At 37.3% G+C, this 12,740-nt stretch overlaps 2 protein-coding genes across 2 annotated transcripts in view; both read left to right on the top strand.

Annotated features, from left to right (window-relative positions):
- Positions 1-8,814, top strand: part of LOC140781436 (serine/threonine-protein kinase TOR) — a 44,263-nt gene extending 35,449 nt beyond the window's left edge. The window contains exons 47-59 of the mRNA XM_073127390.1: positions 1,548-1,628; positions 1,714-1,788; positions 1,875-1,941; positions 2,929-3,089; positions 5,019-5,192; positions 5,261-5,389; positions 5,524-5,607; positions 5,706-5,767; positions 5,856-5,928; positions 6,062-6,196; positions 7,256-7,429; positions 7,518-7,789; positions 8,636-8,814. Coding sequence (XP_072983491.1) covers positions 1,548-1,628; positions 1,714-1,788; positions 1,875-1,941; positions 2,929-3,089; positions 5,019-5,192; positions 5,261-5,389; positions 5,524-5,607; positions 5,706-5,767; positions 5,856-5,928; positions 6,062-6,196; positions 7,256-7,429; positions 7,518-7,789; positions 8,636-8,654 — 1,506 coding nt within the window. The 3' untranslated portion in view covers positions 8,655-8,814. The remainder of the gene's footprint in view (positions 1-1,547; positions 1,629-1,713; positions 1,789-1,874; positions 1,942-2,928; positions 3,090-5,018; positions 5,193-5,260; positions 5,390-5,523; positions 5,608-5,705; positions 5,768-5,855; positions 5,929-6,061; positions 6,197-7,255; positions 7,430-7,517; positions 7,790-8,635) is intronic.
- A 1,942-nt stretch (positions 8,815-10,756) lies between these two features.
- Positions 10,757-12,026, top strand: LOC140781438 (uncharacterized). Its single transcript, XM_073127391.1, has 3 exons — positions 10,757-10,907; positions 11,016-11,100; positions 11,213-12,026. Exons 1-3 carry the CDS (start codon positions 10,896-10,898, stop codon positions 11,806-11,808), a joined length of 693 nt encoding a protein of 230 aa, XP_072983492.1. The 5' UTR covers positions 10,757-10,895; the 3' UTR covers positions 11,809-12,026.
- The last annotated feature ends 714 nt before the right edge of the window (positions 12,027-12,740 follow it).

The following is a 12,740-nucleotide window of genomic DNA, read 5'->3' as shown; positions in this document are numbered from 1 at the left end:
AGGAAGTTGAGGCCATGCTAGACACTGGCACACTTCCTTGACATGGAGGCCCACCAACTATCGAGTACTTGGTGCAATGGAATGGTCTACCGCAGGGTGAGGCAAATTGGGAAAATGCAGACAATATATGGAAGTATGAGACACTCATTGAAGATTTCAACTGCCAATGCGTGACATGGACATATACTCATTAGGTGGGGGAGAATGTAAGGAACTTGGGCATTTTTGCCCTCAGCTCTTTCAAAATTATAGAAACACCCCACAAACTCGTGGTTTGTTGCAGCACACCATTGCACTCTCAAGGCAGTCCACCCTCAATGCTGCTCACCTTTGATGCAGTGCACTCACAAGGCAGTCCCTCGTTCAAGGCTGTACTCACCCTAGGCAACTTAATTAGGGTCTGTTTGTTAGTTGTCTACTACCTAAACATGGTGCATGTAAGCTAACTTGGTCGTCATGTATAGAGTTGGAGTCTCTCAATATAAGGAAGGAACTTCTGTGAGCAATCTTGTAGCAACTTTTGAGATCAATAGAGAAATAGTTATACACTATGAAGCACGGACACTTAAAATAACATGCCGTATCCGTGTCTGACACTTGATGAATACCGACACTCATTGGACACGTGTAAGATTTATCATATGCTATCAAAGTTGATAATATGAATTATCTATTTTAGGAATTTCCTGCATATGTTGTAGAAATATTATACAACAATCACAAGTTAGTGCACACAAGAAAATTAATGTTAATGCAAATTATTGTAAAATCGTAGATTTGTCTATGCCATCCACTGTAGTTAAGTAATGACAGTTAGTTATTTATTCTCATAATATTGAATTGTATTGCCATATATTAGCGTTATCATTTTTAACTTGGTGGTATGGTGTATATTTTATTTTTCTCTCACGAATAATTTATCTATGCTTGTGTATTTATCCTATAACATATATAATGCTTTTATTTATTTATTTTGCCATGTCCTAAACGTATCGTGTCCTATTTTTCCAAAATTTATTGTATCCCTGTGTTCGTTTTGTGTTGAATTTGTGTCTCATATTCATGTCTGTGCTTCTTAAGTCGTCCACCATCTCTTGCTTTCTTTTGTTGCTGTGGTTGCAAAAGCTAAGAAGAAACTGAGTGTAACTTTTGAGATCAATAGAGAAAGAGTTATCCACCATCTCTTGTTTTCTTTTGTTTTTGTGATTACAAAGGCTAACCTAGTTTCGTCGAGGAGATTGAGTGTCGTATGGGGTGAAAGAAGGGACCAACGACACTGCCCTTGCCCCATGCCAGCCAGCACAACAATCTCTAGTATTGTGGCATGTAGTGCCTAATGGTGTGTTATTGGCACGCTAGCATTGTGTGGCATCTTTATGGTTGACGCTGCAGTGAAATATGCAATTGATATTAGCTATACAGATGTATTTTGAGAAGTATCTTAGAAGTTTCCCAAAAGAATTGGAATTTGGAATTCTGCATAATTTTTTTCAAGAAATGTCTTGATTGTGACTGTAGTTACAACTTGTGCGATGTAATCCTTTTAGGCATATGGTCGCGAATTATTGGAAGCTCGTGATTGTTGCTTAAAATATAAGAATACTGGGAAGGATGCTGAGCTCACTCAGGTACTTGAAATCATTTCATTCTACTTTATTCTTTTGCTATGCAGAACTATCTTTGAAGTTTTCCTTATTTTGCTTTTCTTTTCAGGCATGGGATCTGTATTATCATGTCTTCAGAAGAATAGACAAGCAGCTTCCGAGTCTCACTACCCTCGACTTACAGGTAAGAATCACATATATTTTTGACTTGTGGATTTGTTTGTTTTTCTTATGATGCTTTTGACTATATTCCTACTTTTCTGTTTTCAGTCTGTCTCACCAGAGTTGCTCAAATGTCGTGATTTGGAGCTTGCTGTTCCTGGAACTTATTGTGCAGGTAATGATGTTATGTACAAACACATGGATAAGCTTAGCTAATGTGAAAGATGCCCTCAATTAGCTGATAGAAGATTCTGTAGACTATATAATAAGATTTTTTTAACTTATAAAATTATTTCATCGTCCACATCCTCTAATCTTCTTTTTCCTTTTCTTCTCATCTGTTCATTCATATATCTCAATTCTTTTTTTCCCTTTTGCATCGAATTTATTTCTACTCTGGAAATATCTGAAAATTTCATTTGATCTTAATGCTATCTAACTAAACGTCCCTAGTCTAATCTAGTTTGTTCACTAATTTTTCATCAGTTCTGTAGTTTAAAAGGTTTTATTATCAATGAGAACTGCATCATTAACTTTACATTTTAATGCTTCTCAGCAAATCCTGGTAACACCGTTTAAGTTTCCTGCTACATGCTTGATGTGTTACCCCATATGATATGTACAATACTTTTTTTATTTATCACATTCTTAACTTCTTTGCCTTAATTGTACCTTAGAGATGAAATCATGTTTGTAAATTAAAGTTTATTATCTTTCTCCTTTGTCTAGATTATTTTCATGTTTAGATTTTAGAGCACTTCCTAGAGGGGTAATCCTGACTTATCTGAGCTTAAACTACAACCAAGAGGCTAGATAGTTCTTTATCTTATGGTAAAGTTAAGCTGAAAATCAAAGTGAAAAATCCATGACACATAATTTCCCATTTTAAAGTCGCTCGCTGGTAATTTTTAATTAAGTCCAAACTTCATTAATTCTTTAACTGAAAAAATTCTTGATTCATATGTTTATTTTCTATTCTTACATGCCATTTTTGCAATAAAAAGGTTCTGATAGAATTTAGAATAGTACTTTGTATTTGAGCCTCCTTTAGAATTGCTTAAATTGCACGGTTCTTATGAAAGAATTTTATCTGTTGTTATAGTTTCTTGCTTTAGTAAATTGCATTCCAATTTTGCTTGTTAAATTATCTTTGTCATTTCAGATACACCAGTGGTGACTATTGCAAATTTCGCACCGCAACTTGTTGTAATCACATCCAAGCAGCGACCCAGAAAATTGACAATTCATGGAAGTGATGGCAAGGACTATACCTTCTTGCTGAAAGGCCATGAAGATTTGCGCCAAGATGAACGTGTCATGCAGGTTCTTATTGTTGTCAACCTTGCTGTACATATATTTTTTGCCCATTTGGTTTTAGATAAATTAAAGTAGAAATGTTTCAAGTTCCATAAAATTATGTAGCAATGTTTTTCTATGACAGAGGACATGATCAGTTTTTCTCATTTTCTAACATGAACTTTTTGACTACAGTTGAGTTCAACTCTGTCTTCTTGGAGTCATCATATTCAGTTGTGATCATATTCTTTACTAGCTCATGGCTTTGAGTTGCTCCTTATGCATTCTTTTATTGTTCCTGATTGGATAACTTTTAGGACTATCATATCCCAATTCCCGATGTCTGTATGAATACTTGAATAGTTTCTAGCCAAGTACAGTTTTGATGTAATGCACACTAATTTAAAATGCGTTTTGGCTGCCCTACAACTTTTCTGGTCTTATTATGAGGTTGGGCTGCATAGGCGCATTTTGGCCGATAAGATAGAGGCGGCCCAATAGCGGTTCGTGGAGCGAGTTAGTTGGCCGATTGGACGTGGGCTTTGGTGTATTAGGGCAAGTTTAACTATTAGCTGATAAAATAAAATGAAAAGTTATCCATAGAAAACCTGAATCCCCAAATCAGAAATTTCCTACCTCTAACTTGCGAGATCATGTTGCTGACCTGTTGTCGACAACTTGATGGTGAGGTTAGTCTCTCTCTCTCTCTCTCTCTCTCTCTCTCTCTCTCTTCAAATCTGCACGACTCTGGCCACAATTGCCACCTTTCTCCTCCTCACCAACTGCCACCTTTCTCCTGCTCATCAGCTGCCACTTTTCTCCACTCAGCGCCGTCGCCTTCTCCTCTTGCATGCCTTGTTTGCATTTTTCACTATAACTAACTTGCTGCCAGTTTTTGTGATCATGAGTTTAATTTGTTTTGTATGGTTGTTGAGGTTGAGGGCTTGCTCATGCGGTCATGCCAAAATTTTCTAGTTGTGTTGTATGAGCACATAGTTTCAATAAATGTGATCAAATCATGACATAGAATTAGTTTATTACTAATAAAATTTGATATATACTATATGATAGATATAATTATTTTTTATATATTAGAAATGCTAGACCACTTAGGTGCTTGTATATATGGTTGCATTCAGCCTAGGCGCTATGCAGTGGGGTGACTGTCTGCATTATTAGTATCTTCAATGAAAAGCAAATATTTAGTTCCATTGCATATGCTTTCTCAAGGATAAGAATAGTCGATAGAAGTCTTTGAACTTGTCAATGTTAATTCTGCATCTGTATTTATTTGGGGAGACATTTTACTGTTGAACAGGATTACCACACTCATAGTCACCAACTATTGGAGTGGTAGCTTTTTATCAGAATCTTTCTTAGTTATGAGTTATTAACTCTCTAGCTGCACTGATATTTGTTAATTATTTCTGAATTACAACTTCAACTCAGCCTTCTAATATCAGTTTGATATGATTTTTTACCTCCACTAGACTTAGCATCCGCATCTTAACTTCAAGCATATTTAGAAACACCAGTAGTAGGCCCCTCATGAGTAGCACAAACACTAATATTAGCTAGTAACGAAAGGAAGATCCTAGTTGCTAACGAAGAAAGTGTACATTCTGATATTTGGTACTTCTTTCTTTGTTTACTTCACTTATGTTGGTTCTACATTTCTAGTTTCAACTATTCAGCACTATCTCCTGCAGGTGTCCTTTCAATCTTGTCATGGCATTGTCTTTTACTACCTATTTTAGATTCTTAAATTTTTACAAATAGAACTAACTCACTTGTTTTGCTGTCTTAACCCGTGTTATTTATCAAACTATTTCTCTTGGCATAAAAAGTCATTGAATATGCTAGTTGCTTCATTAATTGATTAAATAGTAGTTTTGAATCAATTTGCTGTGCCAAAGTTGTATGCCTTATACATCATACATTTTGATCTTCTTGTAGCTTTTTGGTCTGGTGAACACTCTTTTAGAGAACTCAAGAAAAACTGCAGAGAAAGATCTCTCCATTCAACGTTATGCAGTCATTCCTTTATCTCCAAACAGTGGGTTAATCGGATGGGTTCCAAACTGTGACACCTTGCACCATCTGATTCGTGAATATAGAGATGCCAGAAAGGTCTGCTCGTTATACTCATTAGTTATCAGTTGCCACCTTTACTTATATCGTTGCCCTCTCTTTTGTAGATGTTCTTAAATCAGGAACACAGACTTATGTTGGCTTTTGCACCTGACTATGATCACCTACCCCTCATTGCGAAGGTGGAAGTATTTGAGCATGCTTTGCAGAATACTGAGGGAAACGATCTTGAAAAGGTATAAATTGCCTGGTGTTAATACGACAACTGAATCCCAAATTATCATTATCCTTGCTACATAGAAATTGGCCGTACACAGATAATTTTATTATAATTCCTTTTTCACCTGAAAATGCTTTAAACGTATGGTAGGTTCTATGGCTAAAGAGCCGAACTTCTGAAATTTGGCTTGAACGCCGGACAAATTACACGAGAAGCCTAGCTGTGATGAGCATGGTATGGCATTTAATTGATTGCAGTCTAAGTAATGTATCAGTCAAAACCTTTCTTCTCCTACAGAAAGGGTGTTAAACTTGAGTATTTACATTTTCCAGGTCGGTTATCTTCTTGGATTAGGGGATCGGCATCCTAGTAATCTAATGCTGCATCGTTATAGGTATTATGCAATATTTTCCTTTTTGAATCCAGTTCACCAATATCATATTAATGCTCTTAAGCTGAACTCTTTGTGGTTTTCTTTTCAGTGGAAAGATACTGCATATTGATTTTGGAGACTGCTTTGAGGCTTCAATGAATCGAGAAAAATTCCCTGAAAAAGTAAGTATACTGTCTTAATGTTTTCATTTTTTTTAAAATAATTTCTTGTTTAATTCTTAGTTTATTTTAGTTCAATATTGCAACCTACTGCAATTTATCTGGAAACTCATGACTCAAAAACCATATGAGACAGGTTCCATTCCGTTTGACTAGAATGCTTGTGAAGGCTATGGAAGTCAGTGGTATCGAAGGCAACTTCAGATCAACTTGTGAAAATGTGATGCAAGTTCTCCGGACAAATAAGGATAGTGTAATGGCCATGATGGAGGTAAAAGGAGCATGATGGTTGGACTTTTCTTCTTATTTTCAAAATTTTTATCATCTGGAGAACCATCCTCTGATAAGAAGATCTAGACTCAATATCAAATTGAATCCAGTATGAAAGTTGCTTGGCGAGTATGCTGGTGCAGTTTAAACCAAGTTTATATTTGTTGCAGAATTTATTAATATGGATGAATATGTGAAATATGGATTTGATTTATATCTTATAATTCCATTCAAATTTCCAGACCGACTTCTGACTAATTTTAAAAGCATATCCTGGTGCATATTCAAACCTATTGGAATTTATTGAAGCAATAGCTTTTGAAAGTAGTTCTTAATTCCTTATGTATCTATTGTTGTTGCTGGTCTTTCATGTTAAGCAAGTGCATCTTTTCACATGGATATTTTCAAATGTCCAAGTACTGTTTTTGTGCTTGTTTCATACATGTTTCGTGCTTTAAAAAATGCAAATGGAATTGAATCCCACAATGAAGAAAAAGAAGAAAAGCAGTGTTAATTGTTAAGAGTTGGACAAGGATACCTCTACCTTGGACTGTCATAGCATTCTCCTTTTGATGTTTAGTCATTCTTCATGTGCAACAGTTAGGCATCTGCTTGAACGACAAACAGCAGAAAATTACCAAGGTGCATTAATGAGGTTGATCCTCTAAAAAAGAAAAGAGTTAAATGACACAGGAGGTTGTTTAACCAGCTGGCTTGTTTCCAAATGACCATGTTTTGTGAAAAGAAAAATGAGAAAGAAAAACTGAAATTGTGCTCGTCATGGGAAGGTTAAGTTAATAAAGTATTACTGTACCATCGCTTCAGGGTTAATTATCAACTGAAAACCAAAAAGAGGATGTTAGTTATTCCACTCTTTCTAGTTCTTTTATCTTTTTCTGTGAAGGATTCTTAATTTGTTAGTTATTTTAATATATGTTGCATAGTTTCTTTCAATACCTCAAACTTCTGATCTTATTGCTACTTACTACTAAAGAACAATCATTATTATTTTGTTTGTGTTACTTAGCTAAAATTGTCCTTACGTTTTTCTTCTTTTCAGGCCTTTGTGCATGACCCACTGATCAATTGGCGTTTGTTCAATTTTAATGAAGTTCCACAAATGTCGAACTTCGTAAATGCCCATGCTCAGCCAGTTGTCAATAGTGATGAGTCTGCATCCAATAGAGATCTGCCACAACCTCTTCGTGGGGCTCGTGAGAAGGAGCTTCTACAGGTGGTTTATAATTTCCATCATTCCTACCTTCATATTTTGTAATACTGAATATCCTACTCCAGTCCAACATATGATTGTCTGCCTACAGGCTGTCAATCAACTTGGTGATGCTAATGAGGTTCTAAATGAGCGTGCTGTGGTTGTTATGGCTCGGATGAGTAATAAACTTACTGGTCGTGACTTTTCTTCTGGGTCATCAATGTCTGGGGCTGTCAGCTCCGTTCAGCATGTAGCTGAACATAGCAACTTAATTTCTGGAGATGCACGTGAAGTTGATCCTGGTTTATCAGTGAAACTTCAGGTGCAGAAGCTTATACTACAAGCAACTTCACATGAGAACTTGTGCCAGAACTATGTTGGGTATGTATTTAAATTTTTTTTATCTGTATGTTCAATCCTATTTTCCTAAAGGATTCAGTGTTTTATTGTTGAGGGTGAAAATACAGTAATAGTTATAAATAAATAGGGAGCTTAGAGCAGAAACCTATGGCGTGCACTTATTTGTACAAATATAGTTGGACAAAAGTTCGATCCTTAATAGCATGGTGGAAAGTCTCTAAGAAATCCATGCTTGTATCACTGAAAGCTAACGAAAGATACTTCAAGATAAATGTTACACCAGTTAAACTTTTAGTATACATAATCCTTTGTTCACCGTTGACTAGATTAGTGATGATAGCTCTTTTTCTAGTTAGGAGATTCCTCACTTTCTTTTCTATTTTATATATTCTCAGCCAATATTTCTGCAGCCATTACATGAAAGATTCATATCCGTAGTAATAGGACAGACACCATCCAAACATCTGTCTTTTTCAAGAAGAAGCTTTATAGCAAAGTATTTCGCTTCAATCAATATTCTTATTCAGAGATATGTCAGAACTTCTCTAGCAGATGCTGCTGGTTTCATTTCAATGTCCATGTCTAGTAACTCTTGTAATTCACAAAATAAAATGCTGTTCGTACTATTTCTTTCCAAAACTTTGCTTTCCATTTGAATGACCATACTTTTCCCAAAAAGATAGTTAGCATATTACATTTGATGGTATTGTCCAATCTATAGTAGAAAGGTAAAATTAGATGGCTATATTCATCCAGAATCAGATGTTGATGAATAATTTTAACTAAACACTACTATTGGGTTTGCAATTTTTGTGCACTATCATTAACCATAATTTCATGTGCTTGTTTCTTCTTTTTTTTCCTCAGGTGGTGTCCATTTTGGTGAGCTGCCGTGAATCTGTATATACTGTACATATGTTGTACATATTTATTCCTTCTTTTGATCATTCTGTTTTATCTTTGATATTGTGTAATCATGTTGAGAATCTGAACATTGTACTTACTGTTTATATATGTTGTAACTATCTTGTTTTCCAGCTTTAAAATACTTCAGGTGATTTCTTTCTTTAATGATAATGAATCAGCAGTCTTTCCAACTGACGACTTTTTTAAGGAGCGTTTGCAGAGCTTTCGTTGTTTGTCTCATCCCCCTGATAATGCTTTCTTCTGGCACCGGTCATTGAAAGCAGCAGTTTTGCTGCATCGTTTGTCGTAAAGTCGTCACATTTGATTACCTTGCCAAACGAGTGGACAGGGGATTCCATTGATAATTTGGGGATTAAAATGTTTTGAGCTATCGAACCAGACAGTTTTATGTTAGTCTGCGATTTTTTGCGAATTTTGTTTCTGTTTTTACATGTTTCTATTAAAAAATATTCAGATTGTACAAACCTGCATCAGCTGGAAATGTTTATTACTTTATCCCCTGTAGTGCTTTCGTTGTCTTCGTCGACATTTTACTGTGTATTACTGTAAGAAACCGCGGTTCAATGTTTTTTTTTGATTGTCAATGAGCTGTGCCCAGTTATTTATTAATGGACTGTCGATACGTAACTGCGTCGACAGCTTACAAAGTTCTGGGGAGCGTTGCTTGGCCGCTCGAAAGAGCAGTAGCCAAAGGCCACGCTTGCCTTAGCTGCTGCCCAGTCAGCAACAGTATTTGCTTCTCTCTCTACTTGAGAGAGCCTAACTTCTACAAACTCTTTTACGAGCTCAACACACTCTTGCATCAGGTTACGAACGTGCCCCGGTTCAATGTTACATGTGAGACTATTCGTACCGAAAAAAAGAAAAAAAGAAACGGTACATGTGAGGCTGTCCCAAGTCCCAACTTGGTTGCGGGTGAATATTTTCACGACAAACGTTTATATTGCGATCTAAAAATTGTGGACTCTTGTAAGTTGTTCTTTACATCACTGTTCAAGACATTGGTCTTCGTGCGGTTAACGTAACGGAAATCAGAAGCAGCTAAGCAATCACACCAGAGATATAAGATTAATTACTTCATCCTCGGTTAACAAACTTGCGTCTCGTTCGATCTCTTCGTGCGGTGGGCGTACAATGGAAGCCGTAGCAAATGCTTCATTTGAGCTGTAAAAGCTAACGGGTCATACGTTGCTGGATGGGAACGAAGAAGAAATCAATCTTTCTTCGAAGTCCTGGTGAAATTTACAAAGGGCAAACGAGAGTTGAAAATTTTGACAAAGGCTTCAGGAATCACGAATGGTTCTCGTTGTGTTCGCTTTCCTTCAAATCTGTACTTGTGTAATGTTACCACGTAGAATAAGGTGTGCTTAGACAACTCAACAGCTAGCTCTAAAAAGAAGTTAACCTTTTTGTGTACAAATCAAACAAGAGCACACGAATAGGTCCCCCCCCAGGCCGTGGTGGACTTTGAAGCGGTCCCCATCTTCAACTCTTATTTAGCGAGGAAAAGGAAAGCGCAATCAACGGTACAGAATTCAATCCAAACAAAAAGTATCATTTTAGAATCCCAGCTCTTAAAATATAAATATCTTCCATGCATATCATCATCTCTCTCCTCAATTCATACTTCATACCTCTCCACAAGAACCATACTTTCCTTCGGCATGAGAGATTCCCAAGGAGTGGATATCCTCCTCCTCCGAAAGCTTTTCTGATCTCTTTTGACCGAGGAGTTCTCATCATGTTTGCTTTAATCTTCTATGGTCGGCCGGGATATTCTACTCACGTTTCAATCATTGGTGAGTATACCAAAGTTAAATTCCATGTTGTATGCTAAATCCAAAAAAACTTGGCCCACCCTTAGAGATGTGATAACGATCTAAGACACAAAAATTAAAGGAAAAGGAAAAAGCAAAGATGAGAGAACACGAGTTGTTTTCAGTTAAACAACCTCCTTATCACTTTCTTCACTTTCCTATATCCCTTACCCCCTACAATGATTCTCTAGGTATACCCCACACCTTTTGGCCTTCAATATTCCATTCCCCCCAGTACAAATTAACGTTCTCCTGCACGATTCTTCCATCGTCCTCGATCTCTCTTCCTAGCTTCCGAATTATAAGTTCTTGGTATAAAACCGCAAGCCCACCAATCCAAAATTTTCTGGTGAGATACCCTCCAATTAATCCAAAGTAGAGACATGGAAGTAGAGGTATGTCAATTTTTTAACAGTTTCACTTCATATGTCATGGTGCTTTATTACAGCAGAGAGAGGACTTTAATTCTTCTTCCACATTCTTATATATAAATATACATGCAGAAAGCTCGAGTGACAGAGTTACACGTCCGAATGGATTGCAACGGCTGCGTGCATAAGATCAAGAAGGCACTTCATAACATCGATGGTAAGCAACTGGCGATTGCCATATATTAGTTACATTAATCTCTAGCTAGGTTTCAAACTTTTAAAACCTTGAGTTGTGTAGCTACTAACGCGAATAATTATGGTTCACTTAGGGGTTTATGATGTATACGTAGATTTCGCACAACAAAAGTTGACGGTGATTGGTCGGGCAGATCCCGAAAACATAGTGAAGGCAATCAAGAAGACAAAAAAGATCGCCACCATTTGCTCACACACTGAGCCTGAGCCCGCTGAGCAGGCGGCCGCCGCCCCTGAGCAACCGCCGGCGGAGGTCCCTGAGCAACCTCCAAGTGAGGCGCCACCTGCCCCGCCAGAAGAACCCCCGAAAGATCCTCCGACAGAAGCCGATGTGAATCCGACACCGGAAGCCAAGCCATCATCCGAGCCGAACGTCGTGGAAGAGATCCATATGGTGCATAACTATCCAAGCAGCAATTTATACAAGGAGCATTGGCACCACTATCCGGATCACTATCCACAACACTATCCTGCGAGTGCATACTATGTCACCCAAAGCTATAACAACTATCGGCCATCTCCATACGTATCAGAATACCAAGATGTTCGATACAATGAAGGTGGAAGTTATTCTCACGATGGTTACCATCGGAACCAAGGAAATGGAGATGGAAGCCAAATCACGTCTATGTTTAGTGACGAGAACCCAAATGCATGCAGGATAGTTTGAGATCGATCACACCTTAAAAATCTACTTTTACTCACAAGCTAAAGGTGGCAAAAGGTGATGTAAAATAGCAAGTATTAAAGGAGAGAGAGAATAAGATGCTTAGCTTGTAGTCGGAGGTAATTTCCCATTTCCTTGGACTGCCATTTGTCATAAGAATCTAATAAAGTAGTGATGTGTAATATATAATAATAAAATTCTGAGGAAATTTTCATTCCACAGCCTCAGGTTTCGCTCTTTATAAATCTACTCTTAAAAAATATCTTGCGGTAATTCATATCAGGTTGTTAATTTTTCAATAAATAATAAACGTTAAAAGTCCACCAATTGAAACCCAATTATAAAATTAGAGCCCACTATGTTTAACCCATTTAGATTGGGCCGGTCCGGCCCGTTGAGTTGTGTTAGTCTAACCGTTATGGGGACTGGTTGCCGCCGGTGTTGGTCCTCTTTTGAATGAGTCAGTCGGTGACTATTTTTTCGCCGGAGATCTAATTGGAGGACACTGCGAAGGTCTTTGAATGAGCTCTACCAAGTCGAGACCTTGGTTTGGCTCGCTACCCTCTATCAGAAAAATAGATGAGTCAAAAAATAAAAATAAAAAATAAAAATAAAAATAAATAGAGGAGTTGTGGGGAATTTTGACCGGATGAGTTCGTTAGTTTTTCTCTCCAAATATCTCTCGGAATCTTATCTACTCTAACAAACTCTTTTAACACCTATCTCTTTCCTAATAATCCCATTTTAATCTTAACATCTCACATCCTCTCAAAAGTCTTTACCGAGAGAAGTACGAGACATGGGTGGTGTGCAACTCCCTCTCAAGCTCTCCACTTCGTACTACCTCTCCATCTCAACAACCTCGAACCAAAAGGATGAGAAGGCCACTTGCAAAGATTCCGACGACCATCTCTTCTCCTTCTCCAAGCCTTCTT

This window comes from Typha latifolia, chromosome 2 (assembly GCF_019914945.1).
Source record: "Typha latifolia isolate L0001 chromosome 2, TyphaL0001v2, whole genome shotgun sequence".
NCBI lineage: Eukaryota > Viridiplantae > Streptophyta > Magnoliopsida > Poales > Typhaceae > Typha > Typha latifolia.
This window is presented reverse-complemented; position numbering and strand designations above follow the sequence as displayed.

Bases quoted from the DNA above. Each gene is read 5' to 3' on its own strand.
- LOC140781438 (XM_073127391.1), top strand. The intron at 11,101-11,212 runs GTAAGCAACTGG...TGGTTCACTTAG, and splicing joins GGCACTTCATAACATCGATG to GGGTTTATGATGTATACGTA.